Genomic DNA, 14,542 nt, shown 5'->3' with positions numbered 1-14,542 from the left:
CATGATGACCCAAAACACCTGGCTACCCCAATTCCACTTACCAGAAGGAGACACACAGGACACTGCAGGTGCAAGAATGGGGAGATAAACACAATCTGCTGGCAGGACTTAGCAGGAGGAACCAGTGGCAGAGAGAGAAAAGCCGACGTTTTGAGTCAACCTCTTCATCATGAGAGCGGGATGTTTACAACTATACATTTCCCCCTGTTCAGGGAGTGACAGTGGTGTGGGGGAGTGAAGGTGGGGGAAAGGGGTTCCCCTGTACAGGGAGTGACGGTGGGGAGGAAGGGGTTCCTCTTGTACAGGGAGTGACAGACAGTGAGGGAAGGGATTCCCCTTGTACAGGGAGTGACAGTGGTATGGGGAAGGGGTTCCCCCTGTACAGAGAGTGACGGTGTGGAGGAAGGGGTTCCCCCTGTACAGGGAGTGATGGTGGTGGGAAGGGGTTCCCCCTGTACAGGAAGTGAAGGTAGGGGGCAGGGGTTCCCCCTGTACAGGGAGTGATGGTGGAGGGGAAGGGGTTCCCCCTGTACAGGGAGTGACTGGTATGGGGAAGGGGTTCCCCTGTACAGAGAGTGATGGTGTGGAGGAAGGGGTTCCCCCTGTACAGGGAGTGATGGTGGTGGGAAGGGGTTCCCCCTGTACAGGAAGTGAAGGTAGGGGGCAGGGGTTCCCCCTGTACAGGGAGTGATGGTGGTGGGAAGGGGTTCCCCCTGTACAGGGAGTGATGGTGGTGGGAAGGGGTTCCCCCTGTACAGGGAGTGACAGTGGTGTGGGGAAGGGGTTCCCCCTGTACAGAGAGTGACGGTGGGGAGGAAGGGGTTCCCCCTGTACAGGGAGTGATGGTGGGGGGAAGGGGTTCCCCCTGTACACAGAGTGATGGTGTGGGGAAGGGATTCCCCTTGTACAGAGAGTGATGGTGGGGAGGAAGGGGTTCCCCCTGTACAGGGAGTGATGGTGGGGGGAAGGGGTTCCCCCTGTACACAGAGTGATGGTGGGGGGAAGGGATTCTCCTTGTACAGAGAGTGACGGTGGGGAGGAAGGGGTTCCCCCTGTACAGGGAGTGATGGTGGGGGGAAGGGGTTCCCCCTGTACACAGAGTGATGGTGTGGGGAAGGGATTCCCCTTGTACAGAGAGTGATGGTGGGGAGGAAGGGGTTCCCCCTGTACAGGGAGTGATGGTGGGGGGAAGGGGTTCCCCCTGTACACAGAGTGATGGTGGGGGGAAGGGATTCTCCTTGTACAGAGAGTGACGGTGGGGAGGAAGGGGTTCCCCCTGTACGGGGAGTGATGGTGGGGGGAAGGGGTTCCGCCTGTACACAGAGTGATGGTGTGGGGAAGGGATTCTCCTTGTACAGAGAGTGACGGTGGGGAGGAAGGGGTTCCCCCTGTACAGGGGTTAGGAGGGGAGTGGGTTTGGGGAGGGGTTAACGGAAGGGAGTGGTGTCGGGGAGGGTTTAACGGAGGGGAGAGTGGTCGGGGAGAGGTTAAAGGAGGGGAGAGGGGTCGTGGAGGGGAGGGGTTAGCGGAGGGGAGAGATGGTGTGGGGAAGGGATTCCCCTTGTACAGAGAGTGACGGTGGAGAGGAAGGGGTTCCCCCTGTACAGGGAGTGATGGTGGGGGGAAGGGGTTCTCCTTGTACAGAGAGTGACGGTGGGGAGGAAGGGGTTCCCCCTGTACAGGGAGTGATGGTGGGGGGAAGGGGTTCCCCCTGTACAGGGAGTGATGGTGGGGGGAAGGGGTTCCCCTTGTACAGAGAGTGACGGTGGGGGGAAGGGGTTCCCCTGTACAGGGAGTGACGGTGGGGAGGGGGGAGTGACCCCCTAAAGGAAAGGGTTGGGTTGTCAGAGTGGCTTGTGTTTTAATACATTTCATTGTATGTTAAAGTTACCGATCGAAAATGCTCGTCCTCGCGCGGGGTGCGCGCCTGTTCTTGGGAACGAGCCGCAGGAGCGCGGAACGGCGCTGTCCAACCGCGGCTCAGAGGCAGCGCCTGCTGCCAGGGTTCGGGACCGGGACCAAGAGTGGACCGGGGTTGGGTGTGGGAACGATTCCTGGAGAGGGTCCAGGAGTGCGAGCGTTTGCGGGAGTGGAAGCAGCGGATCCGGTTCCGGGTCCGAGAGCGTGAGCGGGAGCTGCAAGGGTTGCAGCCGCATCCAGGAGAGATGTATGCGGGGCGAAAGAGGAGGAAACCGGTGCAGAGGACGTGAGTACCAGGGCGCGAAGGGGTTAATGGAGGGGTGAGGGGTCGGGGAGGGGTTAGCGGAGGGGAGTGGAGTCGGGAAGAGGTTTACGGACGGGAGTGGGGTCGGGGAGGGGTTAGCAGTGGGGAGAGGGGTTAAAGGAGTGGAGTGGGTTTGAGGAGGGGTTAGCAGTGGGGAGTGGGGTCGGGGGAGGGGTTAACGGAGGGGAGTGGGTTTGGGGAGGGGTTAACGGAAGGGAGTGGGGTCGGGGAGGGGTTAGCGGAGGGGAGAGGGGTCGGGGAGAGGTTAACGGAGGGGAGAGGGGTCGGGGAGGGGTTAGCAGAGGGGAGAGGGGTCGGGGAGGGGTTAGCGGAGGGGAGAGGGGTCGGGGAGGGGTTAGCGGAGGAGAGAGGGGTCGGGGAGAGGTTAACGGAGGGGAGAGGGGTCGGGGAGGGGTTAGCGGAGGGGAGTGGAGTCGGGAAAAGGTTAACGGAGGGAGTGGGGTCGGCGAGAGGTTAGCAGTGAGGAGTGGGGTCGGGGGAGGGGTTTACGGAGGGGAGTGGGTTTGGGGAGGGGTTAACGAAGGGTGTGGGGTTGGGGAGAGGTTAACGGAGGAGAGTGGGGTCGGGGAGGGGTTAACGGAGGGGAGTGGGTTTGGGGAGGGGTTAACGAAGGGTGTGGGGTCGGGGAGAGGTTAACGGGGGGAGTGGGGACGGGGAGGGGTTTACGGAGGGGAGTGGAGTCGGGAAGAGGTTAATGGAGGGAGTGGGGTCTGCGAGAGGTTAGCAGTGAGGAGTGGGGTCGGGGGAGGGGTTAACGGAGGGGAGTGGGTTTGGGGAGGGGTTAACGAAGGGTGTGGGGTTGGGGAGAGGTTAACGGAGGAGAGTGGGGTCGGGGAGGGGTTAACGGAGGTGAGTGGGTTTGGGGAGGGGTTACGAAGGATGTGGGGTCGGGGAGAGGTTAACGGAGGGGAGTGGGGTCGGGGAGGGGTTTACGGAGGGGAGTGGAGTCGGGAAGAGGTTAACGGAGGGGAGTGGGGTCGGGGAGGGTTTAGCGGAGGTTAGAGGTGTCTGGGAGGGGTTAGCGGAGGGTAGAGGGGTCAGGGCGGGGTTAGTGGAGGGGAGTGGGCTCGGGGAGGGGTTAGTGGAGAGGAGAGAGGTTAGCGGAGGGGAGGGGTTAGCGGAGGGGAGAGGGGTCGGTATGGGTTAATGGAGGTGTGTGGGGTTTGGGAGAGTTTAATGAAGGGGAATGGGGTCGGGGAGGTTAACGGAAGGGAATGGGGTCAGGGAGAGGTTAATGGAGGCATTTATTAAGGGGGTTAATGGAGTTGGTCAGGGTAATCCTAGTGGTGAGGTTAATGGAGCAGGTCGGGCTAATCCTAGTGGTGTGGTTAATGGAGCGGGTTGGGCTAATCCTAGTGGTGGGGTTAATGGAGGGGTTTATGAAGGGTGTTAATGGTGTGGGTTGAGCTAATCCTATTGATGGGGTTAACGGAGCGAATGGTCTAACAGGGAATGTTTATGTAGGGGGATGATTGGATTAATAATGGAAGGGGGAGACATAGCCAGTTGGGTTAAGGATATGGCATTTAACCAAATCTTCAGTCTCTGAAACTGCTGTTAGGAAGATGCATTGGTATCTCGCTTGGCTTGTTTCCAGGGTGAAGCCAGTGGTGGTTGATGGAGTCAAATCCAACCCCTCGAAGAGGCACCGGGACCGGCTGAACACCGAGTTGGAGCGCCTGGCTGGCCTGCTCCCTTTCACTGAAGACGTGACCTCCAGCTTGGACAAACTCTCTATCCTCCGTCTGAGCGTCAGCTATTTGAGGTCGAAAACCTTTTTCCGGGGTGAGAGGACTTTGCAGTTAATTTTGAGCAGAAAGGACCCCTGGTCAATGGTGTCTGTCCCCACAGTGCAGGCAAACAAAGAGGGAGACAGAAAGGTCCCCTGGTCAATGCTGTTTGTCTCCACAGTGCAGGGGAACAGAGTGTGAGTTGGGGCATCTATTGATTTGCAGACACTAATATATTTCACATTGACCCATATTTTTATTCTGAACGGTTTCCCTATATTACAACAGTAGCGGCAGGATGTTATTTATGCCGTTCTTTCCTCTCTTTGTAGTTTGAATTTAGCTTCATCCAGAACAAGGCATGTTTTTTCTTCTGCACATATTACACACTGTGGAGGGTCTGAAAGAACTGTAATGGGTTGATGTTATATTTTTAAAAATTACTTCTGGATAAAAAAGCATGGACACATTTTAGAGTTTCGAATTCCTTTTGACATGGGTTTTTTTGGTGATGTGTGGAGAGAACCACTGTTGGGAGAAAAGTTAGTTGGAACATGAATATTTTCGCAGCTTGACTTAGATATAAAGGAAAGTGAATTCCAATATTGGAGCACATTTAGTCAATGGTGAATTCCTATCTTCCCAGCTTCTTGCACGTTACCAAAGTGGGTGGCTTATTTTGATTGGACATGCTTATGCATTGAAACTTAAAGTTGGATCTTTCTTTTGTTACTGGGTGGGTTGTAAAAATGGGCAACAATTTACAAAATTGCATTACACTTCACTGGTACAAAGCATGAATTCACAGTTTTTAAAAGATTCATATAAAATATACCCATAATCTCAAAAATATCAATCAAAAGAACTTAATTATGGGGGTGGGGGGTCTGTGTTTGTGCATTGAATGAATGAGAGATTTTTCCTCTGCTTTTAATCACTCGGGATGCAGTTGAATGTGCATTTTTTTTGAATACATAGCTTCTGTTCATCTGGCGCACTGCAGGTTCCCCCCCCCCCACGGCAGGCATTAATAATTTAAAGAAGTGCTATTTAAAGAACTTATAAAAGAGAGGACCAGTCACCACTTAAGGACTTTTTGATCGTCTACACAGGCGATTTTATCCAGCGGCTGCATTTATTCTTTTTTGTGCATCTCTGGGTACATTGGGGTCTAAGGTGGATGAAAAGCTTTGTGTTTGACTTTCTTTTTTGCTTATCCAAGGGCTATCTACTGGGCTGGTGGGTAAAGGGGGAGAATCCTGAATTTAAAACTGTGACAGGGTTTAATTTTAAACTACAAGAGCGTGTGCAGCAGATGACAGGGGAATTTAAATGATGGGCTTTATTACAACCAAAGCATCACAAATGATCTGATTGCGATTATTCCAAGGCAGTTCAATATTGATTGGAATAATCTGGGTGATGTACTGAATAAGTGAATATTGATGCACTTTGTTAATTGTATGCACTTCACAGAACGGTGTGTCGATCACTTGTCAAAAAATGCTTTATATTCACTTTTCACTCCGTTTCAAAGGATGGTGGCAGTAATTCTAACCCATTGCTGGTTCAGTACCACTCCCTTGTAGATGCTGAGCCTGATCTCATGAAAGGGTTTTGGTGCTGGCTGACTGCTCCTCTAATGCCCAAGTCGTAAGTTGATAAGTGATAGTGGTCATTGTTCACATTGAACGATGTACACATGCCCCACAATTTGTAGTTGCTGCAGCTGAACAGGTACGTTGCGTGGGGGGGGGGGGGGGGGAATGTACAATTGAAAAAAAGGGCATGATCAGAAGCAGGTTTATTGTCATGAACGTGTCATGAGGTTTGTTATTTTGCGTCAGCTGTGTTGTGCTGTAAATTACATTTCCTTACATACACTGTTTAAAAATAAATAATTAGTGCAAAAGAAGAGTAAAAGTGAAGTCGTGTCTGTGGTCCGTTCAGAAATCTGACGGCGGAGGAGAAGAAGCTGTTTTTGTAACGTTGAGTGTTCATCATCAGGCTCCTGTACCTCCTTCCTGATGGTGGCAGTGAGAAAAGGGCATGGCTTGGGTGGTGAAGGTCCTTGAGGATGGGGGCTACTTTCTTGAGACACCATCTCTTAAATATGTCCTTAATGGAGTGAAGACTAATGCCCATGGTGGTGCTGGCTGAGTTCACATCCCTCTGTGTCCTTTTCTTTTCTGTGCATTGGCATCTCCATACCAGACAGTGATGCAACCAATCAGAATGCTCTCCATTGTACACCTATAGACATTTGCAAGAGTATTTGGTGACGTACCAAATCTCCTCAAACTCTTAATGAAATATAGCCGCTGGTGAGCCTTCTTCATGATTGCAGCGACATGAAGGCCCCAGGATAGATCTTCAGAGATGTTGACACCCAAGAATTTGAAGTTCTTTACCTTTTCCACTGCTGTCCCTTCGATGAGGATGGGTTTGTGTTCTCCTGGTTTCCCCTTCCTGAACTGCAATTGAGAACTTAATTAAATTAAAAAGAGACAACAAATATGAGAAAATTAATCATAAATATTTACAATTGTCCTAGTGCAAAACAAATGATTTGCAGTAATGCAGACTGCCCTTTACCGGTGTGGACGCAGTCCCTGATTCGTGTAACAAGAGCCTGATCACTGTTGGAAACGAACCATTCTTGAATGTAGAGCTTTTGGACTTCAGGCTTTTGTACCATCCGCCCAAAGGTAGCAGCAAGAAGAGGTTGTGACGTTGGGGGGGGGGGGGTGGGGGGTGGCAGGACCTTTATAATGTTGACTGCCTTGAGGCCAAGCCTCACATAGATATATTCAAAAGATGGAAGATCAGAACCTGGCTATGTTTGTTACCTTGAAATGTTTGACAGCTCTTGGCTGTACTCATTGAAATTTAGGAGAATGACAGGGAATCTCATTGAAACCTAGCGAATGTTGTTGAAAGGCATACAACCCCTTGTGGGAGAGTCTAGGACAAGAGGGCATAACTTCAGGATTGAAGGGCGTCCACTTAGAACAGAGATGCGAAGGAATTTCTTTAGACAGAGGGTGGAATTTGTGGAATTTGTTGCCTTAGGCTGCTGTGGAGGCCAAGTCATTGGTGTATTTAAGAGAGAGATTGATAGGATTAGCCAGAACATCAAAGGTTATGGGGAGAAGGCCAGGCAGTGGGGCCAAGTGGTTAAATGCATCAGCTCATGATTGAATGGCAGACAGACTCAATGGGCTGAATAGCCTATTTCTGCTCCTATGTCTTATGCTCTACTGAAGCTTTCTCCATTCCTGGGCAGTTGAATTCCTAAACCAGACTGTGATGCAACCAGTCAGTGCACATGTATAGGTCTGATAGAGTATCTGACAACATGCTAAATATCTTCAGACTCCTTAGAAAGTAGAAATGTTGATATGCCTTCTTCATAGTTGTCTTGATGTGCTGCCTCCAGGAGAGGTCTCCTGAAATATGGGCTCCCAGGAACTTGAAAATTATTTCTCTGTAATCAGATCACTTCACTAATTCTAAGGATGGTAATCAAAATCCCAGAATTAAGGTGGAGCTTTGTTTATTTTGCCCATGTGAAGCCACAGCTCTGATAATTCTTTCACTATGGAAAGGCCGTTGGTTTTTCTCCTTCCATTGAAATAAACCAGACTCACTCACCGAATATAATCCCAAAACACACGTGTAAATCGAAAAATCTGTGAAACGAAAAAAACCGAACTGCAGTCCTTCGATGATGGGTTTGTCGACATGTTTTCAAATCTGTATGAGTGTTCGCTGGCTTCCAGTTAGCAGGTTTATTCTTCAGACAAAGTTTGTTGTTAATTCAGCAGAGCGGCAGTAGTTGATGGGCCTTTTTCCACGATGAGGTTTAAAGCTCCAATCTGCTGCAATCCAGGTTTTCATTTTTAATCAAACAAAGAATTGCTGGAGGACCTCAGCAGACCAGATTACATCATGGGTAAAGGTGGAAGGTCACTGTTTCAACCATTTACGGACCCTTGAGGAAGACTTTACTGTGGCCTTCATAAAGGGTTCATACATTCACTGGTCATCTGATTTCCTCCAGCAGTTCTTTGTTTTCTCAAGTTTCCAGCAACTGCAGCTTTTGTGCTTCTTTAATTTCATAATTTAAAAAAAAAGATTGGAGATACATCATGGTATCAGGCCCTTCTGGCCCATGAGCCCGTGCTACCCAAATCAACCAAGCAACCTACAAATTGCGTAGTGTTTGGAAGGTGGGAGGAAATGAGTGGGCCCAGAAAAAAAAAGCCATGTGGGTCTCGGGGAGAGAGCGTACAAACCTCTCACAGACAGCACTGGATTTGAACCTGAGTTACCAGCGCTGTAATAGTGTTGCCTTAACCACCATACTAACCATGCTGTCCTAATTTTGAATCTTTTTCTTTAAATAAAGTCGAAAACCAAATTCTCATTCAGAAATCCTCCCCAGGAGAGATTTATTGTGGATAATTTTATTGCTGTACTATCACCTTACTAAAGAAATTAAGGAAGTGTGCTACCATTTGACCAGGTCCCATTTTCCCCTTGTACTCATGTGCTCATCAATATGTCAGCATTAAACTTTGACCATCCTCCATTCACTATTACAATTGGGACCTTGTTTGGGCTTAACTGCCTCCTGGGTACTTTGGGCTTTATCCATCCCTGGGTATCCCCAGCATCCATTATTACATACTCGGCAGCCCTGTCTTTCCCTGATCACATCGTTATACTCTAAAATTCCTCCGGAAACCTCTGTCATTCCTATAGCCTCTCCTCCATTTAGATCCTCACCAAGTAATTATCCAACAGGGAATCACCAAGTAATTCTCATCAGAGGTCCCAAGATCTTTTTTTATTTGGATTGGGTTCAGTTTTAGTCTGATTATTCGTGACTTAGAAGGTTAACATCCGTATTGTACATGCTCGAGATTTATTGAGTGGAAGTGGTGTGTTTATTGAAGTACTGAAAAGCAGAAGTATGGTATTGAGCCTGTTAGCTTGTGGTTGGTTGAGGTGTTGGCCAAGACCTTGTGGAAAATATGCTTGTTCTTGTTCAAAATGCTGCCCTGGTAGACTCCGTCAGCGTTTTACATTTAAATTTTGACATAGCCCATGACCCCATGGTGGCCAAATACAGCAATTAACCCACAACTCCTGTATGTTTTGAAAGATGGGAGGGGACTGAGTGCCCGGAGGAAACCCACGCAGATATGAAGAGATCCTACAAACTCCTTAAAGACAGCGCCATATTCTAACCCGGGTCCATGGAGCTATAATAGTGTGTGATAACTGCTACACAAACCATGATAACTGCCACCCTTCCTGACTTTTGCTTCCAAAACATTATGTATGCTTCCTTCTTCCTGTTGAACCTCTCACCTCTCATCAACCATGGTTCTTTTTCCTGACCATCGATTCCTTGTCTCGTGGGATAAACTTATCCCGTACCCTGTGGTCCCTAAACATTCTCCCCTTTTTTGATATGCATTTCCCTCATCATTGTGAGGTATGTGTTGAGCCGATTTTCTTGAGATGCTTTGGTGTTCCATGTAGGTGAAGGCAAGGGAGCAGAGGGTCCTTGACAAGTTCTAGGTGTAGTTGGTCTGAACTTCCTTCCATGTGGACTTGGGTGGCACAGTGAGAAGAGTGACAGACTGTCAGGAATGGTGATCAGGATTCAATCCTGACCTGTCTGTGGGTGGAGCTTGCACCTCCTTTCTGTAACAACCTGGGATCCTTCCCCCTCCGGCTGCTCCTGTTTCCTCCCACATCCCAGGGACTTGCGGGTCCATGGGTGAATTGTACTCCCACCTCCCCGGGGTGCAGATGAGGGTTTGAATCTGAGGAGAGTCAATGGGAATGAAGTGGGGTTGACGATTACTGAAGGCTAAGGGTGATCTCCGGCTGCAGACCAGGTCACCGTTGCTGCCAATATGGTGTCTCCCAGTTCCAGCAGAGCACCGGAAGCTGAAGGCGGCCTTGACTGCTAATTCATAGGCACCAATAGCTGCCAGGATTCAGGACCAGGGGTGGAGGAGGAGAGCAGGCATCTGGGTCCAGGATGGTTTGAGCTCCACAGCCTCACGCAATGCGGGAATCATGGCAATGACCCAGGGAGGTAGTGGTGTCACTTCCTGTCACCGCAGGGACTTTCTTGGCTTTTTTCAATCCTTTTATTATTGATGTGCTATCAATAACTCCAAGACTAGAAGTTATCTGACTGATCGGCTTTTATTACCATAAACAGAAGGCGCATCTCATGTGCTGACCCCAGCTTGTTCCGGGGGAGGGGCCACAGGTACAATCAGCAAGGGACAGGCCAGCAATACACATACAAACAGTATTAACAGTGGTTCCACCACAATTATCTTTGCAAAATGGTGACTCCTTGCTCATCTTTGAAAGCAAAAGAAAGTTTTGCACCATAATTCAGTGTGCGTGACAATAATAAATGTAAATCCAATGTATGATTCACGTAAATGGGTAGTTGATGGCCAGTGTGATGCGCTGATAGGCCTGTTTCCATGCTGCAGCTCTCTATGACTGAGTCCAGCACACCCTGCACTTCTCCACTGCTCCTGATGTGACCTCCTCTCCATCAGGGAGACTGGTCTCAGACTGGGAGATGGTTTGGTTGGGCACCTTCGCTCAGTCTGCTGCAATGCCAGGGAACTCCCAGTGGCCAACCATTTTAATTCCACACCCCATTGCCATACTGATATGTCTGTCCATGGCCTTGTACACTGCCAAACTAAGGCTAACCTCAAATTAGAGGAACAACTCCTTGTATTCCGTTTCGGCATTCTCCAACTGGACAGAATAAATATCGATCTCTATTGACATCCTCACCCAGTCTCTCTCTCTTTCCCTATTCTTCTGTCCTCTTTTCGCTATCATCTCTCCCCCAGCTCTCCACTCCCTTCCCTTGTCCTAAGAGAGAACTATCCTTCTTAGCCCTCTGCCCTCCACCATGACTTCTTCCCTCCCATCTCTATCCACCTGTTAGCCTGTGCTTCTTCCTCCCTCCTCACAGGCATTTATTCAGGCACGTACCTGTTCTTCCACATTCCCAATGAAGGGCCAGACTTGAAACCTCCAGCCACCTTTTATGGATGCCGCAAGACCTGCTGAGTTCCTCCAGCGCTTTAGCGTGTGGCAGAAGACCCCAGCGTTGACTTTATTGTTTAACTCCAGCATTTCTGAGCAGTTGCATTGGGAAAGTTGGCCTGTTTCTGTGGATGTGACATTCTCCAATGGAGATTTGGTGGGGGTGGGGGGGAGGGGTGGTGGGAAGGAAGCTGGAGGTGAATTCAGGCACTCGGTGTGTCTGAAGGGATCCTCTTTAGTTTCTCTGTCTTTTATTGGCGGGGATAACAGGCAAAGCCATGACACCTCTTTGGTTTTACAGCAGACTAAAGTTGACAAAATGTATGCATTTTGTTATTAGTATATGACAATTAAGGATTCTTAAGAATCTTGAGTTTCTGCTCATTGACAATTTTGGAATTAAATGAGTTTCTTTGAATCATATAAAAGTTTGGTGTTTCAATTTTTCAACAATCTTTTTTTAATTTGTTTTTAATAGTGTATTACAATATTCAATATCATCCAGCATCTGGTACAACTGGTGGGGAAGGGGCTTAGCCAGCGTTTCAAGGGTAAAGCTTGCCGTTTTTAGCGAGAAGGCACCTGTCAATAATTAGGGAACAGCAATGACCTCTGATTGGCTGTAACCCTAAGACAAGGTGGCAGCCTTGGGTGAAGGAAGGAGGCCCTGAAGGATAGATGAGGCAAAACCCTGGCACACAGCAGGAGATATTGGGAGATGGCCCCCATCCAGGAGAAGTGGGTCTCTCCCATGGACCATGTTTAGCCTAGGAACCATGTGCTGCGCATCTACCCGAGATGGGATAAAACAGATCCACCAAATGAATGACAGATTTTATTGTCATTTCCATAAGTAAAATGTAAAAAATGCATCAACAGTCTTGTTTGGTACAGCTTTCCAGGTATGTAAGGCACACTAACAAAACTTGAGTTTACGATGCCTTAGTTTAAGATACCTCAGTAGTGCACAAGAGCGAGAGATGAGAGTTTTGAGTCCAAATTCTTAGAGTAGGAGTTCAACTTTTTAAAAAGTTTTAGCACAACAGCACAGAAGAAGGACTTTGCGGCCATTGAAACCTGTGCCACGCAATTAACTGACCAACACCGTGTGTGTGGGAGGGTGGAAGGAACCGGAGCACCGGGAGGAAACCCACACAGGTTACGGGGTGAACATACAAATTCCTCACAGACAGTGGCAGATTTGAACCTAAGTCATTGGCGCTGTGACAGTGTTCCGCTAGGAATGCTACTCTAATTCTTGAGTGCTCACTCAGCTGTCCCCAACGCGTCAAATGTTTCAAAGGAACTTCCTCATTCCGAGACTGGTGAGAGTATGGAATGAGCTACCAGATGAAGTTGTAAATGCAGGCTCAATTTTGGCGTACAAGAAAATTTTGGATAGGTTTGTGGATGGAGATCTATGGTCCAGGTTCAGGTCAATGGCACTATTGAGAATAATGGTTTAACTTGGGCTAGATGGGCCAAAGGGCCTGTTTCTGTGCTGTAGTTTTCTATGGATCAATAGGGGAAAGGAAGGGTTGCTTGTCAGTGTGGGTTGTTAATGTGGGTTGTTAGAGGATGGAAAATGAGTGTGTACCCCTAATTGCAGGTCAGAATTTAATTTAATTTGAGATGAGAGATGGTATTCAGTCCGGACAGTCAAGTGTGAGGAAGAATGCCCTGTTCATTCTGTCTCTCATGGAAAGAAGGTCAAGCAGGTTGAAAGGGTTTAGTGGGTTTTAATGTGCAGCTAAAGTTATCCTCAGCAGGTGAGGCCAGGGCAAAATTTTGATTGGCCCTTTGCAGTTGGAACAAAGAGAAAATGGTGGCTGCACCAATTAAGTTCAGATCTTCACGAAGTAAGGCAGGACTTTTGAGACACCATGGTTATATGAAACTTCTACTCCTCCACAAAACCAGATTTATTGTCATGAACATGTGCCATGAAACATGTTGTTTTACTGTTTTATTGTCCATTACAGGTGCAAAAATTGCTATTGATTATATTTTCATGAATACACTATTTAAAATAAATAAATAAATCAGTGCAAAAGAAGAGAAAAAAGTGAGGTAGTGCCTTTTGTTCATTGTCCGTTCAGAAATCTGATGGCGGAGAAGCTGTTTTTGTGTTTGTCTTCAGCCTCCTGTACCTCCTTCCTGATGGTAGCAATGAGAAGAGAGCATGGCCTGGGTGGTGAGGGTCCTTACTGATAAAGGCTGCTTTCATGAGCCACCACCTCTTGATGGAGTGAAGACTGATGCCCCCCATGATGGAGCTGGGTGAGCTCACGACTCTCTGTAGCCTTTTCCTGTTCTCTGCATTGACACCTCCATACCAGATAATGATGCAACCAGTCAGTCAGAATCCTTCCCACAGTACACCTGTAGAAATTTGCAAGAATCTTTGGTGACGTACCAAGTCCCCTCAAACTCCTAATGAAATATAGCCGCTGGTTAGCCTTCTTCATGATTGCAGCGACATGAAGGCCCCAGGATAGATCTTCAGAGATGTTGACACCCAGGAATTTGAAGTTCTTCATCCTTTCCATAGCTGATTCCTCGATGAGGACTGGTTTGTGTTCTCCTGGTTTCCTTTTCCTGAAGTCAACAGTTTCCTAGTTTTGCCAAAATTGAGTGCGATGTACCACTGTGACACCATTCAACTAGCTGATTTATCTCACTTATGTATGCTGCCTCATTGCTGTCTGTGATTCTGCCACATAACTGTGCTGTGTCGAACACCTGGCCTGGGGAGGGTGGTTGAAGCAGTGATGACCACACTTTTGTGTGGAAAAATTGGGCTGGAATAACAAAGAAGCTGTCCAGGCATCATACAGTAAATAGCCGTTTCTATAAAGCTGCGTGGTTCCGTGATAATCCCTCTAATGAGGGTTGTTAACGAAGTTCATTTCATTGAATTAAAAAAAAATTTAAATTTAAACATGCAGGCTATTTCATTCCATGAGTCCACGCCGCCCAATTTACATTCGTTTCGAATGGTGGGAGGAAACAGGAGCCCCCGGGGAAAGCCATGCTGACACGGGGAGAATGTAGAAACTCCTTACAGTCAGCACAGGATTCAAACCCCAGTCCTGATGGCTGGCGCTGTAAAGGTGTTGCACTAACCGCTGCACCCGCTGTGCTGAAGAATCACTGCTTTTATTATTAACCCCAGGGCACAGAGGTTTACAGCTTGCCAGGCTCTGTGGTCAGAAGGAATGTAATGAGTTATATTTTGTACATACCATGGTACACTATAACACAGAAACCAGCCCTTCATCCCATCTAATCTGTGCCAAATTATTATTCTGCCTATTTCCATTGACCTGAACTCTGACCATAGCCCTCCATACACCTTCCAACCATGTACCAATCCAAATTTTTTTTAAATATCAAAGTCGAGGTAACATTCACCTCATTCCACTCTCTGCGTGAAGAAGTTCCTCCACTTGTTCCCTTT

The 14,542-nt window shown here is 48.2% G+C and overlaps 1 protein-coding gene across 1 annotated transcript in view; it reads left to right on the top strand.

The window, feature by feature from the left end:
* Positions 1–1,953: 1,953 nt before the first annotated feature.
* Positions 1,954–14,542, top strand: part of ahr1b (aryl hydrocarbon receptor 1b) — a 139,461-nt gene continuing 126,872 nt past the window's right edge. Inside the window, exons 1-2 of the mRNA XM_069934282.1 lie at positions 1,954–2,206; positions 3,843–4,030. Coding sequence (XP_069790383.1) covers positions 2,166–2,206; positions 3,843–4,030 — 229 coding nt within the window. The 5' untranslated portion in view covers positions 1,954–2,165. The remainder of the gene's footprint in view (positions 2,207–3,842; positions 4,031–14,542) is intronic.

This window comes from Narcine bancroftii, chromosome 4 (assembly GCF_036971445.1).
Source record: "Narcine bancroftii isolate sNarBan1 chromosome 4, sNarBan1.hap1, whole genome shotgun sequence".
In the NCBI taxonomy this organism is placed as follows: Eukaryota; Metazoa; Chordata; class Chondrichthyes; order Torpediniformes; family Narcinidae; genus Narcine; species Narcine bancroftii.
This window is presented reverse-complemented; position numbering and strand designations above follow the sequence as displayed.